General features: G+C 43.7%; 1 protein-coding gene across 3 annotated transcripts in view; it reads right to left on the minus strand.

Moving 5' to 3' along the window:
* The window catches only part of unc5a (unc-5 netrin receptor A), a 144564-nt gene extending 132680 nt beyond the window's left edge, over positions 1–11884 (minus strand). For 2 of the 3 annotated variants that reach the window (XM_030111519.1, XM_030111508.1), the window contains exon 1: positions 11496–11884. In XM_030111519.1, the coding sequence (XP_029967379.1) occupies positions 11496–11571 (76 nt within the window). In that variant the 5' untranslated portion in view covers positions 11572–11884. The remainder of the gene's footprint in view (positions 1–11495) is intronic. The other variant, XM_030111524.1, reaches the window with a different exon arrangement.
* Positions 11885–14742: the final 2858 nt, after the last annotated feature.

Below are 14742 nucleotides of genomic sequence, written 5' to 3' on the forward strand. Positions count from 1 at the left end.
CAAACATGAAGTCCAAACATGATCAGAGATATGAGATCAAACACGAGCCCCTCAGTCTCACTAATGTTTTTTTTTTTCTTCTATGCAAACCAGCTACGTCCCAGCTGACTTTTTCTTTTTCTTTTTCTTTTTTCCCTCCAATGAGATTGTCAGGTGTGGAATAACTGAGATGAATAACACTTCTCCACGTCCTCAGCATGAGTGATGAGATGTTCTGAATTGGAGGTAAGAATTTGCTCCTGCGACTCAGAAATAAAGGATGGATGGGGTCGTTAGAGGAGCTGTTAACAAGATCGTATGAAGTGAGCTTGGTCGGAGGCCAGCGTTACATTCAATCACCGCTGGAAATTGGACACCGACTCACATTCATTAAATGACGGCCACATCGAGCAAATAACTCCCTATATTCTTGTTTATTGGTCACCAGATGTCCGCCCGGCCCGACTGCATGTCAGACAAATTAATTAAATGGGCAAATTGAAGTGAGCATTGTTGTTTTTTCTGTAAATGCGTCGAACTGTGCCAACTCCCCAAAGAAACGACGCCAAAATTACAATCAATAATCTGTAAAAGCACTTTCAACTCTATAAACAGCAAACCAGAAAATGCACATTATTCAATGTCCAATTATGTCAAAGGAGCGTCTGCGAGGCTGGCGTGGAGCGAACAGATACTGACATCACGCCGTCTTATTGACAGAGGAGGCTGAAACAACTTGTGCAGTCCGCCCACTCAAAAACTTTGTGAAACGTCGATACATTTGTAGAGAATTCACCGCGCACAGTAGACTTAACCCGTAACCTGTGTGCGAGAGGTCTGTCGACTCACTGTATACAAGCCTGAAGCTGTTTAATCAAAAATAAATGAGGTGTGATAAAGTGTGTAGACTGTTTTCTCCTGGATTTGAGCCTAACTTTCTGTGGTCTCAACGTTTAAAATCTCATTAGACGTGTTCTCCTCCTTTTCAGCTACTACTATATATCTTTTACATTTTGAAAACCATCCAGGTTCAATCGAGAATAATCCTGATCTTCTCTGATATAAGGTTCTTATTGATCATATTTAATAGGAATTTAAGACTATATGCATGTATTTTCCTGTTGAGCACACATAAACCCATCGCTGCTTCAAATAGCGTCCTCCACTCTTCCAAACGCACCAAATATCGAACCAACAATGGAAATAATTACTGTGAAATTAAACTTTTAAGTGTTGCTCACTTAATCTGCAACCCAGACCATAACAATGTGTTTAATTAACTCGAATGTGAAGAAAGTGACACATGAACTAAATATTTAAGTTAGCAGATTTTTTTTTTTCTAAATGGTCTTTGAACTACTTGATCTGATTATTTTGCTCATTAGCACATCCAGTGCACCAGAAATGAATTTAAGACTCACAACACCAAACAACAGAGCATCCTCATATGTTGAATACAGCAGTAAAATCCCTGAAACGCCATTAAGAGGACAATTAGTACAGGCTTTCCATTTAAAAGAAAAAAAAAAATCCACCTATCTGTATAAATATACTGTGTAATCTTTGTAAAGACATATTGTGAGTGTGTGTTCGGTTGGTTATGTGTGCATCACTGCTGTTTTTTTGCATGCAAAGCTTCACTGTTCTCAGTTTTTCATCATGCCGCACTCAGTTATTATAAGAATATTAAAAGGCAGCCAGTGGAACAAAAGCAACATGCACGTAATTCACAGAGCAATACTTCACTTCAGCACAACTCCGAATTTAACAGCTTGGTCAAACATTTACCTCTAACCCTTTTTTTTTTTAACCAGCTGGATTATACTGAGATGTTCCTTCCAAGAAAATGGGACATATTGGTTGTAGTTGCCTGCCAACATGTAACTGAGTAAATCCAATATGGGCATCTAATGATACAGTAAATAGTTCTCAGAGTAGTCCAATAACGGAGCAAACAGCCGACCGAGGGCCGTAAGCGGGGTAAAAACTTCACGTGATAATCGAGATCGCTGCAGATTTTCACAGAAAAAGCTGCTCTAAAAGGTTTTTGATTAGACTGAAAAATCATCATTGGGTCCTCTGCATGCAGTGTGATATTTTGATAGCACTATAGGTCTAACAGAGACTATCTGGCTCTGCTCACATTAACCACTTGCAAAGCAAATGACATTTGGATAATATTGCATTATGTTCTTATGCAAGCGGTGATTTGTGTCTCTACTTTTAACATGCAGTGACTTGCAGGCATGTGTTTGTTTGTCTGTAAAATGGAACGAAGATATTAGTCACTACATAGAATGATAACAGCAATTCATCAGCTCTGGCTATAAACCTGAATAAATTATCTCCGCTGGCCAACACGCAAATTCCCAAGGCTCTTCAAGACTGATTCAGTGTCAATCCTCCTGGAGCTGATTACTTTGCATCATAAGAGTTGATTTGTCTAAAATCACTGAACCTTCAGTACTAATTCGCACAAGACTTAAATCAGTGTGTAATTAACAAAAACAATGCCAGAGCACATCTGCTCTGTATTCGTCGCTTCAAACTTAAGTACCGGCGACAAGAAAACTCCAGGTATGAAAAACTGGCTGAAAACGCACCACGAATGCATTTTCAGTGGGCATCGAAATCCGTAGAAGCCATAATCAAGAGCAAGGCGTGCTGTAAAAAGGGACTCATCTCGCCTCAATGGTGGCGGTGTTGTCATGATTAATTCTGTTGGAGTAAGGACCTGAATGTGTTTTCCGTGAGCCTAGTGTTCCTGATGGCCTTGCCAAGAAAATCTGCTGCTTATCTTTAAGCTTTGAATGCGTAATGTTCAGACCTCATTTCACATCGCGAAATGGTTTGTTTGGGCAAAAAACAATAACAGAGGGACCTACATAGATCACAGCGGCTGTTCCCTCACCGCTACACATTGAGGGTGGATAATAAATGGTTCATGTAATGTGGGAATCAACTTGCACGGTGGAACATCAGAATCATTTTCAGACAGGAACTCTCCAGTACGCACATAAAAGCAGGCCACACAAAGCAAACGAGCCTGACCGGAGCCCCGTGTTTGTTTCTCTTATGTGTCCAGAAGCAATGAAACGGGGCAAAGGGTGACACAAATGGCATTAGTAATGATGGATCAATAATGAATTATTAACAAGCTTACTGCTAAACCCAGCATAGGCTAAGCTTACATTATCCAACATGCTGCCTGGGCTGGAATGTGCTCCTAACGTCGGCGCTCTGTTGACTCAGTTGAATTGCTTGCCTAAGGCACCGGCGCCTGGACACATACACATAATTAGGAAAGGTCACGGTGCCTCCTGTCTTGTCAACAAAATCACTTCAAGATGACAAATTCGGGCTCCGGCAGAGCCAGACCTCCCTCAGATACCCTTGCCAATCAACCGGCAGCGAGGCTGTCTGAGTAGCCTTAGGTGATTTCTAATTATGTCTTTTTTACATGCGACGCTAAATGGAGGGAAGCATAACAATGAGCCATAGAATTGGCTGGAGGCGTGCGGCAGACTTAAGTGTCATTATCTCACACGTTTAGGGAAAGGTAGTGAAAACAAGCCAATTCCAGCATTTTGAAAAGGTCTAGGTGTCAAGTCTAGTCGATATGAGAAGGAATATTTGAGATATACTGTATAAATATATATATATATATATATATATATATATATATATATATATATATATATATATATATATATACAAACAAATAAAAGCAAAGATTTGAAGAAATCCAATAGGGTGTTATTTTAGACATTAATGAAGACTGAATTTCAATGGAAGCAAACTGTGTAAAAGTTAAAAAAAAAAAAAAAAGCAGCACGCTTTACATTAGCGGTCTACCTTCAAAAAATTGAAAAAAGTTATTTTTTTCTGAAATACAATTCAAACAATGAAACTGTATCATATGTATTACAATCATTACAAAAGCTGAAACACAAGGTTTGTTTCATTTATTTTTTAGCATAAAATGACACTTAAAGCTGGGGTCGGCGATCTTGGAAAACTAGCATGTAGCACGAATGTTGCATCTCCCCAAGGCTCTGTCTAGCTCCGCCCAGCTCCCACCCCATTGGAGGAGCTTCCCTTGACTTCTCCCAGGGGGCAAGGAGCATTTCACTCAGTATGACAAAAAGTGCTTTTGGACAACATCGCCTACCCTAGCTTTAAAAAACAGTATCTCACATTGTTTTAAAAAAATCCAATTCCAAAATACTTTGATTTCGTAATTGGAGTCTAAAATTATCACAGTGGAAATTCAAAAAAAAAAAAAAAAAAATTAGCAAGTTTTTAGTTAGTAGATTTTAAATTAGCTGATTGAATTTCATTTTTTTGGACGGATTTTTCTGATCTGCACCTTTACTTTAACCTCAGTGTGTTTGAGGTTCGAGGACTATGATAGTCGATCAGAAAGCTTAAGCTTGTGTGTCTTTTAAGTAGTTTATCGGAGGATTTATAGCTGTAGCTTCAGTTTAATCTCTATTCTTCCCAGTGTCTGTTTGTTGATTGACTGAATGACATTTGCATCCATTATTTGCCAAGATTAGTGAAATCCATTTAATTCTCTACCCATGTAATGTCTGCATAACACACACACACACACACGCACACACATATCGACTGTGTATTTTTAACAGCCCCAAAAAACCACAGTGCCTGTCAATATAACAGACCCTGAAATTTGGATTTAAGCCACTTTAAAATGAAAACAAGTGAAATGCATTAATTTCAAATGGAGCAAAAGTGTTTCATAAGAGACACCTCAGTTGGAATAAAAATCTCCTAAGAAATCCAGATTTGACCGAAATGAACATCTGTGACTTTTGACAAAGCGATCAAAAGCATGGAAAGCGATTCGTGTGCAGCTGTAGTTGTTTGACACATGTGCAGTATCTCGCTCTCCATACCGAGGTGCTTTAGTGATCATCAAACTGAAAAATTTCATCAATTCTGTGATCGTTTTTATGTCCGAGAAAACATTCCTTTTTTGACATTCAGTGTTTTTTCAAACATGCATAAAGGTAATCAGTCTACATGGTTTATTTAGCTGCTTTAACAACGAAACTAATAATCAAACACATGGGAACTTAATTTCCTACCAACTTTTAAGCTCGTCAGTTCTAATTTTGCACATATTCATCAAAATTTGTAAAGAAAAATCGAACAAACCACACAAGATTTTGATAAACTTGTCTCATCTATCCAACCAAGTCTCCAGCCTGAGATTAGTTTCTGATCAGGCCTTCTTCATCCAACATACTGCGATTGTGGCCAAAGAGCTGGATTTCATTTTTCCTCTAGTCCCGACACGTTCCTCCCATAACAACTTCAGTTGACTCAGATGTCGCTTTGCATACTTACGAAAGTGCTTTTTTTTTGTAATGAGGTTTGAAGTACGGCTCTGCCCTGATGGCTCTCGGTGGTGGAGCCTGTTTGTGTAGCTGCACACAGGCGCCGTGCACCACCACTCCAGCGCCGGCGAAACCTTCCTGCAGCTCCTTTTCAGTCTTATGGGGGTTTTGTTGGCGCTTTGTTTTCCTTCCCAACGCGTGTGCGCGTTCCCCTGAGACCTCCCTTGTTCTCCAAGAGCTTGTCTTGTTCATCACCCCTCTAAAACATCTATTTTCTAACTTTGCTCTGCTTTGTAGGATTCACTCAGCTTTATTTTCAACTTCTCAGCCGGTAGCAGAGAAGAGACAGTGGCTGGTTGAAGGCGGTTTGAGAAGTCTGACAGTTTATCGAGTTCTGGAAATGTCAACAGGATTTATCGACTGATGAGAATTGTTAACCCGACTCAGGAGCCCGCTGCAAGTTAACTTCTCAGAAAGTTGTGCAAACATATGCACACGGATTAATTCCTGTTGTTTATCAACCTCAATAAAACAAAAAGGTCCTCTGTAAGGAGAAATGTCGATTGTTGTTGGATACATCTGTTTTGGATGTATCTGTACCTGCTGCAGACACACAAAAGGGCTTCAATAGCAAAATATTACCATTTAACTGAGACAACATTTCAAATGCAAATTATCTTCGCACTCTCTAAAAGTTAATTTCCCACCGCAGCACACACGCTCAGTCTTTCCATCCGGTCCGCTGTGTGATGAAGTGGAAGTAGCTTTCACATCGCTCCCTGGTGGCCTTACTAAGGAACTATTAATCTATGGCTCTCCATATTGCATTCAGATCGGCCTTTCCAGCCACCACCTGGCCTGGAGAAAAGGCCAAGAGAGGGCCCAGAGGACCGGACCGCCGCTTATTATGAGCTGCACCGAGACACCTCCGGGTTTCTAAGCACTTCCTCTGACAGTGACTGATGGCCAATTAACCATTTGGAGAAGAGTATTGATCACGTGGGGAAGACGAAGGACCTGAAACATCTCCTCGCACGCCGCTGCTCTCAGTGTGCAATATGAGCAGACAGACAGTACATCATGTATAGTAAAAACAAACAGAGGGGAGCTCGGCCACGCGATATTGCATCGGCAGGCCGGCGCCCACTGGAGGCGTTTCAGACGCCTTTCTGACACACATCACTCACTCACCCACACCAAAAAAGAAAAATAAAATAAAAAACCCTGCAACATTAAAGTCACCTTAGCACTGCGTGTATTCATTTACCCTCTGGTGGCTGCAGCGAAGCATCGTCTCCACAAGCAGCTGTTTACAATCACACAAATCTACTGTTATTGGCATGAAACGAGTCTCCTCAAGGCATCTGTAGCGACTGATCACGCTCCTGGTGTTACTGTTAATACATAACAATCATACGATTTCCGGACGCTGAGGCGACATGAACACTTCCTTTGCCCGGTGGATTCCTCCCGCCGGTCAGCGTGGTGAAAACTGTTTGCCAGATTGCTCTTCCTTTCATCTCGCCCAGAAAGACAGACATCTGAATGAAAGTCAGGCTCGGTGTGGACTGAGTGTGCCACTTCAGCAGCACGGATTCAAAAGCACAGAGGAACACCGGCTACCACATCTGGTAACAGCTGGCTAATAATAGTGGACACAGTCATGGTCAATACGCTCCAAACAAGGAAACTACAGCACAATACCTTTTGACAGCATTATGATCTTGTACTGTGATTGATTTCCAGAATATGAAACTCAACCTTCACATGTACCAAGTATTTTTTTTTTCATAGGAAGAGCGCGCAGAGGCATCCAAAGTTGAAGGTCATCTTTCCATGTTGTTTCTCTCCATCTCACTGTGTGTGTGTGTGTGTGTGTGCGCGCATGTGTGTGTGTGTGTGTGTGTGTGTGTGTGTTTGTATGAGTGAGACAGAACGAGAAGACCCGAGGCAGAGCGCATTCGATCAGACCCTCCGGGGAAACACTCACGACTCGGCTCAACAACCTCGTCCCAACTCCTCATTGGTGGCCGCTGGCTGGTGCAGGATGGTTGGGAGCAAAATGAAACACAGCAGCCGGAGATTGAGGGCACTTTCCCCGCTGCTGATACACTGTCAGATACTGTGACCTTCCATGAATTATCATCTGGGTTTCCATTGAGACACGGGCTAATCTCATCCCACATCCCAGGTGAAAGGTCAGCCCTACGCTGCAGAGATAGAAAAGCACGGATGGAGCATTTCAAGAGGGATCCCGCACAACTTCAACCCCTAAGCGCTCTCACATAGACCTGAATCATAGAAATGGGGTAATTGAAACAAAAGGGCAGAGTTTGACAGAGACGTAGTGCTTTCGCTGGGCCTCTGCACAGACTGCAGAAAATAACACCTAACTCCTCCCTCCTGCAAGGTCCATCCTCCGTGTGTCCTCGCCGTCGCCCGCGTCCTTCCTTTCCTCCTCAAGATAGCCATTTGCAAATGATAAGTGCAGGGACGTAGCCTTCTGAGAGATAAGGTGCCTGGGCATTTGTCACCAAATGGAGCATGCTCCGCCACTATTTAAAGCTGACGTGTGTTGACATGCACTGTTTACCTTTTATTCATTTATTCTGAACTATTATCTCGGCCTTCATTAATCACGCCGGCTAAAACTGAAGAAATTACTCTTCAGGACACACAGAAAGTGGCTCACTCAAGTCGTCTGTTTTTTTTTTTTTTAACGAAAAAAGCCAACGAAAATAAAAATGTTTGATGAAACGTCTCCTGCATTTAAGTGTTTCTGTCACGGTTACGTCGTCCAGAGCAGTAATTTCGCATGAAAATCAAAACAAACACGTGTCTTCCTGAGGAGCTAAATCATTTTAATTTCCAAACCATTCTTTTTTCAATGTAATTGCCTCTTTGCATGATATGTTTTGCATTTGTACATCATGCTAATTTACTTTGCGGAATATCAGCAGTGGAGAAAATAAATAATGTTAAATAAAAATTCCCTCCACCACTGTTCCAGCCCTCCCGTCGTCTCTGTCATTTGAATTCATCTCCCATGACTGGAGGGAACAAAAACTCTTTCTGGCTGTAAATTATCACTTCCTCGTAAAAGACCATATCCCGGCAAATACATGGCCATCATTTGCCATGCATTAGCTATGGGACAAAAATGAAGTGGTTTTAAATTCCTTTGACCAGAAGGCAATTTCCCCCCAATAAATTATGTTAATTTCAGCTTTTGCTCCCCTTATCGCATTCTTTAGTGAGTCAATGAGGAGAGACAAAACTGGCTGCGAGAAAGACAACTCCGGGATGATTCACGCTGGAATGATGAGAGACGTCTGGCAAACGAATCGCTGGTAACACTGTACAAAGAAACAGGGGCTTGCAAATTACTGGATTATGCAATAGATTTAGGTTTGTTGTCGCTTAATGGCCGGCGCCTTGCGTCATCGCCAACGTTTACACCCCGTGGAAATCGCTCTGAGGTGGCACACGAGTAAAGGTGTCTCATACCAAATCCCATGCTCCCTCGCTGAACCAGACAACAATTGCTCGGCAACGCTCTCAGCGGGCATGGGGGGGGGGAAGAAACCAACACATGAAAAAAATAAAAATGCTTTCTTGCTCTCCCTGCATGGGCTGTTGGGTTTTTGATTATCTTTTCTGGAGGAAGAAAGAATAGACAAACAACAGGCAATAGAGCAAAGTTGAAATAAATGGTAAGCAACAGAAGCAACAGGAGCCGGAATAATCCGCAAACTGAGAACATACACACACACACACACACACACACCAGAGATGCATGCATGCAAATCCTTATGGAAACACCCTCCCACACACACACGCATAAAAAGGCGCACATGCACTCTGCATACCGAAAACATCAAGTGGTGCGCGCACACAGGCGAAGCAGAACAGTTCTTTGTTCCCGAGGCTGAAAGGCTGTCCAGTCCGCCAGATCACTCACAACACAGTGAAGGGAAAAGTGCTCAGCTAGCTCAAAACTTAGATTGACAGGGCTACCTTTATTACTGACTGAGTTATGTTTCCCGGCAAAAAAAAAAAAAAAAAAAAAGAAAGACAAGCCAGCTTTGATACCGCTGAATGCCGAGTCAGCACCTTCACTCTCTACAGAGGATATTCCACTGATCTCAGCTGAGACTGTCCCGGGCCTAATGTGGGGAGAATTGGCTACCAAATTACCTTTCCAATCCATACCTGGAGCTCACTTTGCTCCATAAAAAAGTAGCCACTAAGCTGTGATGGGAGCTTGTAGGGAAGCACTGATCATATGAGTAACAGTGAAACAAAGAAAGCTTCTGGAAGGAAACGCAATATGCTCCAATCTGTTCTGTTTTATTATTTAGTCATGCGTGTACATCATATATTCTGTTCAGGGTCAAGAGCACTGAGCTTTAAAATTGTTGATTGACAGGCTGGGAAACACCCCGAGCAGAGCTTCAGTCCGACTCAGAGCGAACAAAGAAACAGCATCACACCTACGGGAATTTGCAGTCGTAAAAATCGACCTACAACCGCAGGTCTTTGGACAGCGGTCCGCAGCGGAGACCACATGAACGTGGGGGGAAAAAACTGTCAAGCACTCCACCAGACTGAAACACCCAGTAACCTCTTGCTATAAGGCAGCAGCGCTGAATCACCCACACAACCCCTTCAAAAAATATATATCACTTTCAAAATGCATCATAAAAGGAGTTGTAAATACCACCAAACTGCTGCTTACTTAGCTTGATATACGAGGTCCCTGGAGCATGGCTGTTTATTTAATCCTAATATATTCATAATTATAAACTAATTAATGCAAGAGAAAGGCCCTCTTAATTCATCATCTTGGTGTCCTGAAGCAAGACACACAATTACACCAACTTTAACATGTTTGCCTTCTGTCCACAGCAAGGTTAACAGTTTGGAAACAGGCACGAGCCAAATGATGTGTGCAATTGTTGTTGTTGTTTTTAGATACTCACCAGCAGCTTCCAGCTGTGAGGAAGATATTTAGCATTGTGGGAGAATGAGTAAAGAGGCTGTTTTAAAAGAAGCCTAAGTGGTGAAATGTGAAATGGTGCATTATGAACAGGGAAAGTGGCTGCATTGATCAGAAAGCTAATTTAAATGTTAGATGGCTGGTTTGACTGTGCACAGTGCTGAATCTGGCCGATCAATGACAAGCAGCACCATGTATTGCTGGACTGTTAAAAGGTCAAGAAAAAAATCTGTGCAGTTGTTGATGTTAAATATTGTAGCCACTCTTATTTTTAATTCACAAAAATAAAGAAAAACACTTTTTTTTTAAAAGTGCATTTCATAAATGCGTTGTGTGATCTGACTCGATGGAACTTCACCTCACTGTTAGTGATTGTTTTGAACATCAGGGCGCATTTGCATGCAGCCGAGAGCGTCTGGCCAAGAAGCTACATCATAAAATGTAACTCATCAGTGCGAGTAGGTCGTCTCCCGACTCAGTAAAGCTGTCACTGTACTGCAAATGCAGCAGGAAACGAGTCCCGGGGAGGGAGGAACGTGGAGTTGAGGGAACCTGCCCGCAGCCAGCTGTGGAAGGATGGATGGATGGATGGGCAGACGCATGTTCTGCACATCTGCTACGTGCCTCTTTCAGGCTCCAAGATTTACGCACAGAAAAAAAAAGAAATTACAGCGGAGGTGTAGTGACAGTAAGAAAGCAGCACTGCCTCTTTTATTGTTCTGCTCAATCATCTCGTTTTAGTGGCGCTTTGCTCCTCTCGGGCAGGTGAAGCCTCATAACTTCCAGTCACGACGAACAGGGATAAAAATCTCACGCTTCAAACTTCGGCGCGGCTCATAATAAATAGATTGGCGCCGACCGCGCCGCCAGCCAGCCAGCGCGTGAGTCAAGTTCTAACCTTGGTGCACATGTGCGGAGCCGCAGACGCACTCTCTTGTAACCTTGAAGGTGCAGGCTAATTGACGCGCGTGAGCGCTAGCGAATGAGAGAACAATAAAGACTGCCAACAACGTGCTCCGTGCGTCCTGCGCACCGGCTCAAACACGCGTTTAAAAAAAGACAACTCGTCACGTGTAACCTTTATTAATTAACACACACGCGCACACAAGCAACCCAATTACACCCCCAAAGACGTGATAATGAATGTTACTCACCATCAGTGCAGGTGAAGCCAGCAAACACGAGCACGAGGAGCGCAGCGCGGACAAAGGGGCCCCGAAGTAAGGACATCTTCTTGTGGTTCTCTGTTTGTTATCACTTAAGTTTGAAAAGGCAGGCGAAATACTGGGCTTGTTTTTAAGGTCCGGAGAGTGTCCTCTGATGCACTTCACTACGCCCAAGTCCTTTCCCCCCCCCCGCCCTCAGCACATCTCCCCGTGCCGTAGCGTGGCCATCAGTATCCCGCTCGTGCGTCTTCGTTGCTCGGAACAACGCATCACAGGTGTGGTGAATGAACTGCTGCCTCGCTCTCCACCGCTGCTGCTGCTGCTGCTTCTACTGTAGCCGACTGTAATTTGTCCCCCTGAAAGAAAGAAAGGTAAAAAAAAAAAAAAAAAAAAAAAAAAAGCCGCTATCCGTCTCACAAGTGTCCTTGTGCCAGAGAGCCGGGCGGAGGGACGCAGTTTCTGCCGCTTCCCGTCACTTTGCAGTCTGCGCGCGAAGGAATACCTTCTCCAAACGCGAAAACGGTACGAATTGGCATCGGAGAAAGAACATCTGCTTGCACAGCAATGCTGGGGAGTGCTGGGAGTGAGGGGAAGGTAGAGTCTGGAGCGGAGGAGCGGAGCGGCAAAACCAGGAGCGGACTGCCGCTGCTCGGCGGGACCGGAGCGTCCTGAGCGCGTCTCGCCTCACTCACTGCTGTGCTGCCCCCCCTCCACCCCCCACCACCACCCCCACCTCCATCCAAATATTTACATGTCTCCAATAAGCATAACTAACCACACACCGGCGACGCACGTAAGGATGTAAATTACTCCATCCGTATCCTTGCAAGTGTGCTTTTCATATCTTCTCCCTTACATGAAAATGATGGATATGACATTCAGCCCTGCATGATAGGAATCACATCGGCGCTTTGCATACAAATTCGCGCACATCACATCTGCATGTCACTGAGTTTTCAGTTAAATGTGCCTCTGGTTTGTCTTGAGGTTGTCTGTGTGTGTGTGTGTGTGTGTGTGTGTGTGTGTGTGTGTGCGTGCTGCAGTACATGAGTGACGGACAAACCCAGACCAAGAAGCACGAGGATTAGCGCTCCCATGAGAGGGTACACCTGTCAGCAAACTCAGACCAGGATGTGACTTATGCTCCAGATAGCTTCTCCTCATTTTCCGGGGGTGTCAGTGGAGTGATTATCAGGCTGTTCAGCCGTGCCTTTTTACAACTCTGCCCGAAATCGACAGTAGATTATTAATACACTTCAGAGGGGGCCGAGGCGGGATTGGTGGGGGTTGCGTCTTTGTTTATCCATTTTTCCACTCCCACATACTAGTCAGCAGAATAATAAGTGGAAGCACAGAAGTGGACCACTGTCTTACCAGCTAATTATGGGCCTCATGTAGATGGATGATTCCTCAGATAGAGCGCAGCTATTATACAAACTCATTAAGCGCTCTCTCTATCCAACATCCCCTCCTAAAGGTCAAAGTCACAGTCAGAATGACAGTATAAAGTACAGACACGCGCGCACACACACATGCGTACGGGCTGAAACACGCGGGCCCGTATTATTCATGATCAAACCCCCGACAGGCTCTGTGGATGTGAAGGGTGTGATGAAGGCAGATGCACAGCAGCTAAATGGAAGAGAATGACTCAGCCTCAGTCACTTGCGAGGTTGCTTGTAATGATCGCTCCCGTTCTACTGATCCGCTCGGAGTCCTATCAGGCGGTGCAAGCTGCACAGCGTCTCCGCTGTTTCCTGCAGAAACACACACTTCAAATGAATGTCTGTCTGCTCGTATTTATGTATACGTAAACGCATAATCAGTTGCAGCGATGAGCCATAATATTATGACCCTGTTCTGCAGTCAAAACAGTCGGCGTCGGCGCCACTCGTCCTCTGGTGTGTTCTGGTATCCGGAAACAAGTCGTTGGGTCTGGATGGTGCGATGTGGGACTCTTAAAGAACTGTGTGCATGGATGAGCTTTGGCCACTGATGATTCTGTCACCTGTGTCACTGCAGAATGGGAGTGCCACAACCGAGTTCTGGAGATGCTCAGATCCAGTCGTCTAAACTGCACAATTTCACCTTTATCCCTCCATCCATCCATCAGCCTCCATCTATTTTCCATTATTATTATAATATAAAGCAAATAAACTCAGATTTTCCTGTTTCTAACTCATCAGTTCTGAAGACAAAATGAACATTTGCCGTTTTCCCTCCCAATAACTGTGAAAAGACATTTCAGTTCTCATAGAACACCCTGGAACGTCCCCAATATGGAATATACAAAGAGTGTCTTATCTTATCGCAATGTTATACTTTATTTAGTAGATCTATATAATCCACTTAGACTCGGTGATTTTCATAATGCATATCTCTGCATCCCCTATTAAAGCAGAAGCTCCTTCACAGTCCGTCGGATCAGGCATCTTCCTCAATCAGACTACAGTGAACAATCACAGCTCTTTTGGGAGTTGACACATTCAGTTGCTCATCGATCTGTGGTGTTGTAATTAATTTTCTGTCCATCATGTGCCTGGGTTACAGCATCCTCAGATTCCAAACAGCTTGTTCTCGTGCGATCAATCACAAAACGGAGATGGGACCTCTGCTGTCTTCTTGTATGATACTGAAATCCTCACAACACTGGGAATCCAAAGAGACCGGAGGTGACATGTTACAAGTTATTGCTGCGTTTGTGCTTTTTCGGATCCCCTCAAACGGCGCAATTATGCCGCCAACACATGCAGCCAATAAAGACAACTGATTCGCCTGGTCGATGAGCATCGATCCGAGGAAGGTGTCCGGTATGAAATTAATATTATTTATTGTTTACAAACAACACAGGAAGTCCCTGGAGGAGGATGCGGTGCAGCACTGGCTGTCTGCATCCCAGCACTGGTGGAAGCAGAGGGAGAGAGAGAGAGAGAGAGAGAGAGGAGGCTGGTGTATCAGCTTCCATCATGACCACAGCTTCACAGCCTATTGTTTTGTTTATATCAAATTAAACTGCAATGCTACTCCGGAGAGATATAATTGACCACAGTCTCAGATTAAATGACTGTAAAGATCTTAATAAGCCATCAGCGGATTGCATATTATATTGCAAACCACTTATGAGGATGCAGTCCAGTGAGAATGAAATTGAGGTTCAGATTTGCTTGCTACAGCATTTTAGCCATTAATTACCATGCAAAATGGCTGTGTGATGATCAATAGTGTATCAATTTAA

The sequence above is a fragment of the Salarias fasciatus genome, chromosome 2 (genome assembly GCF_902148845.1).
Source record: "Salarias fasciatus chromosome 2, fSalaFa1.1, whole genome shotgun sequence".
Lineage (NCBI taxonomy): Eukaryota > Metazoa > Chordata > Actinopteri > Blenniiformes > Blenniidae > Salarias > Salarias fasciatus.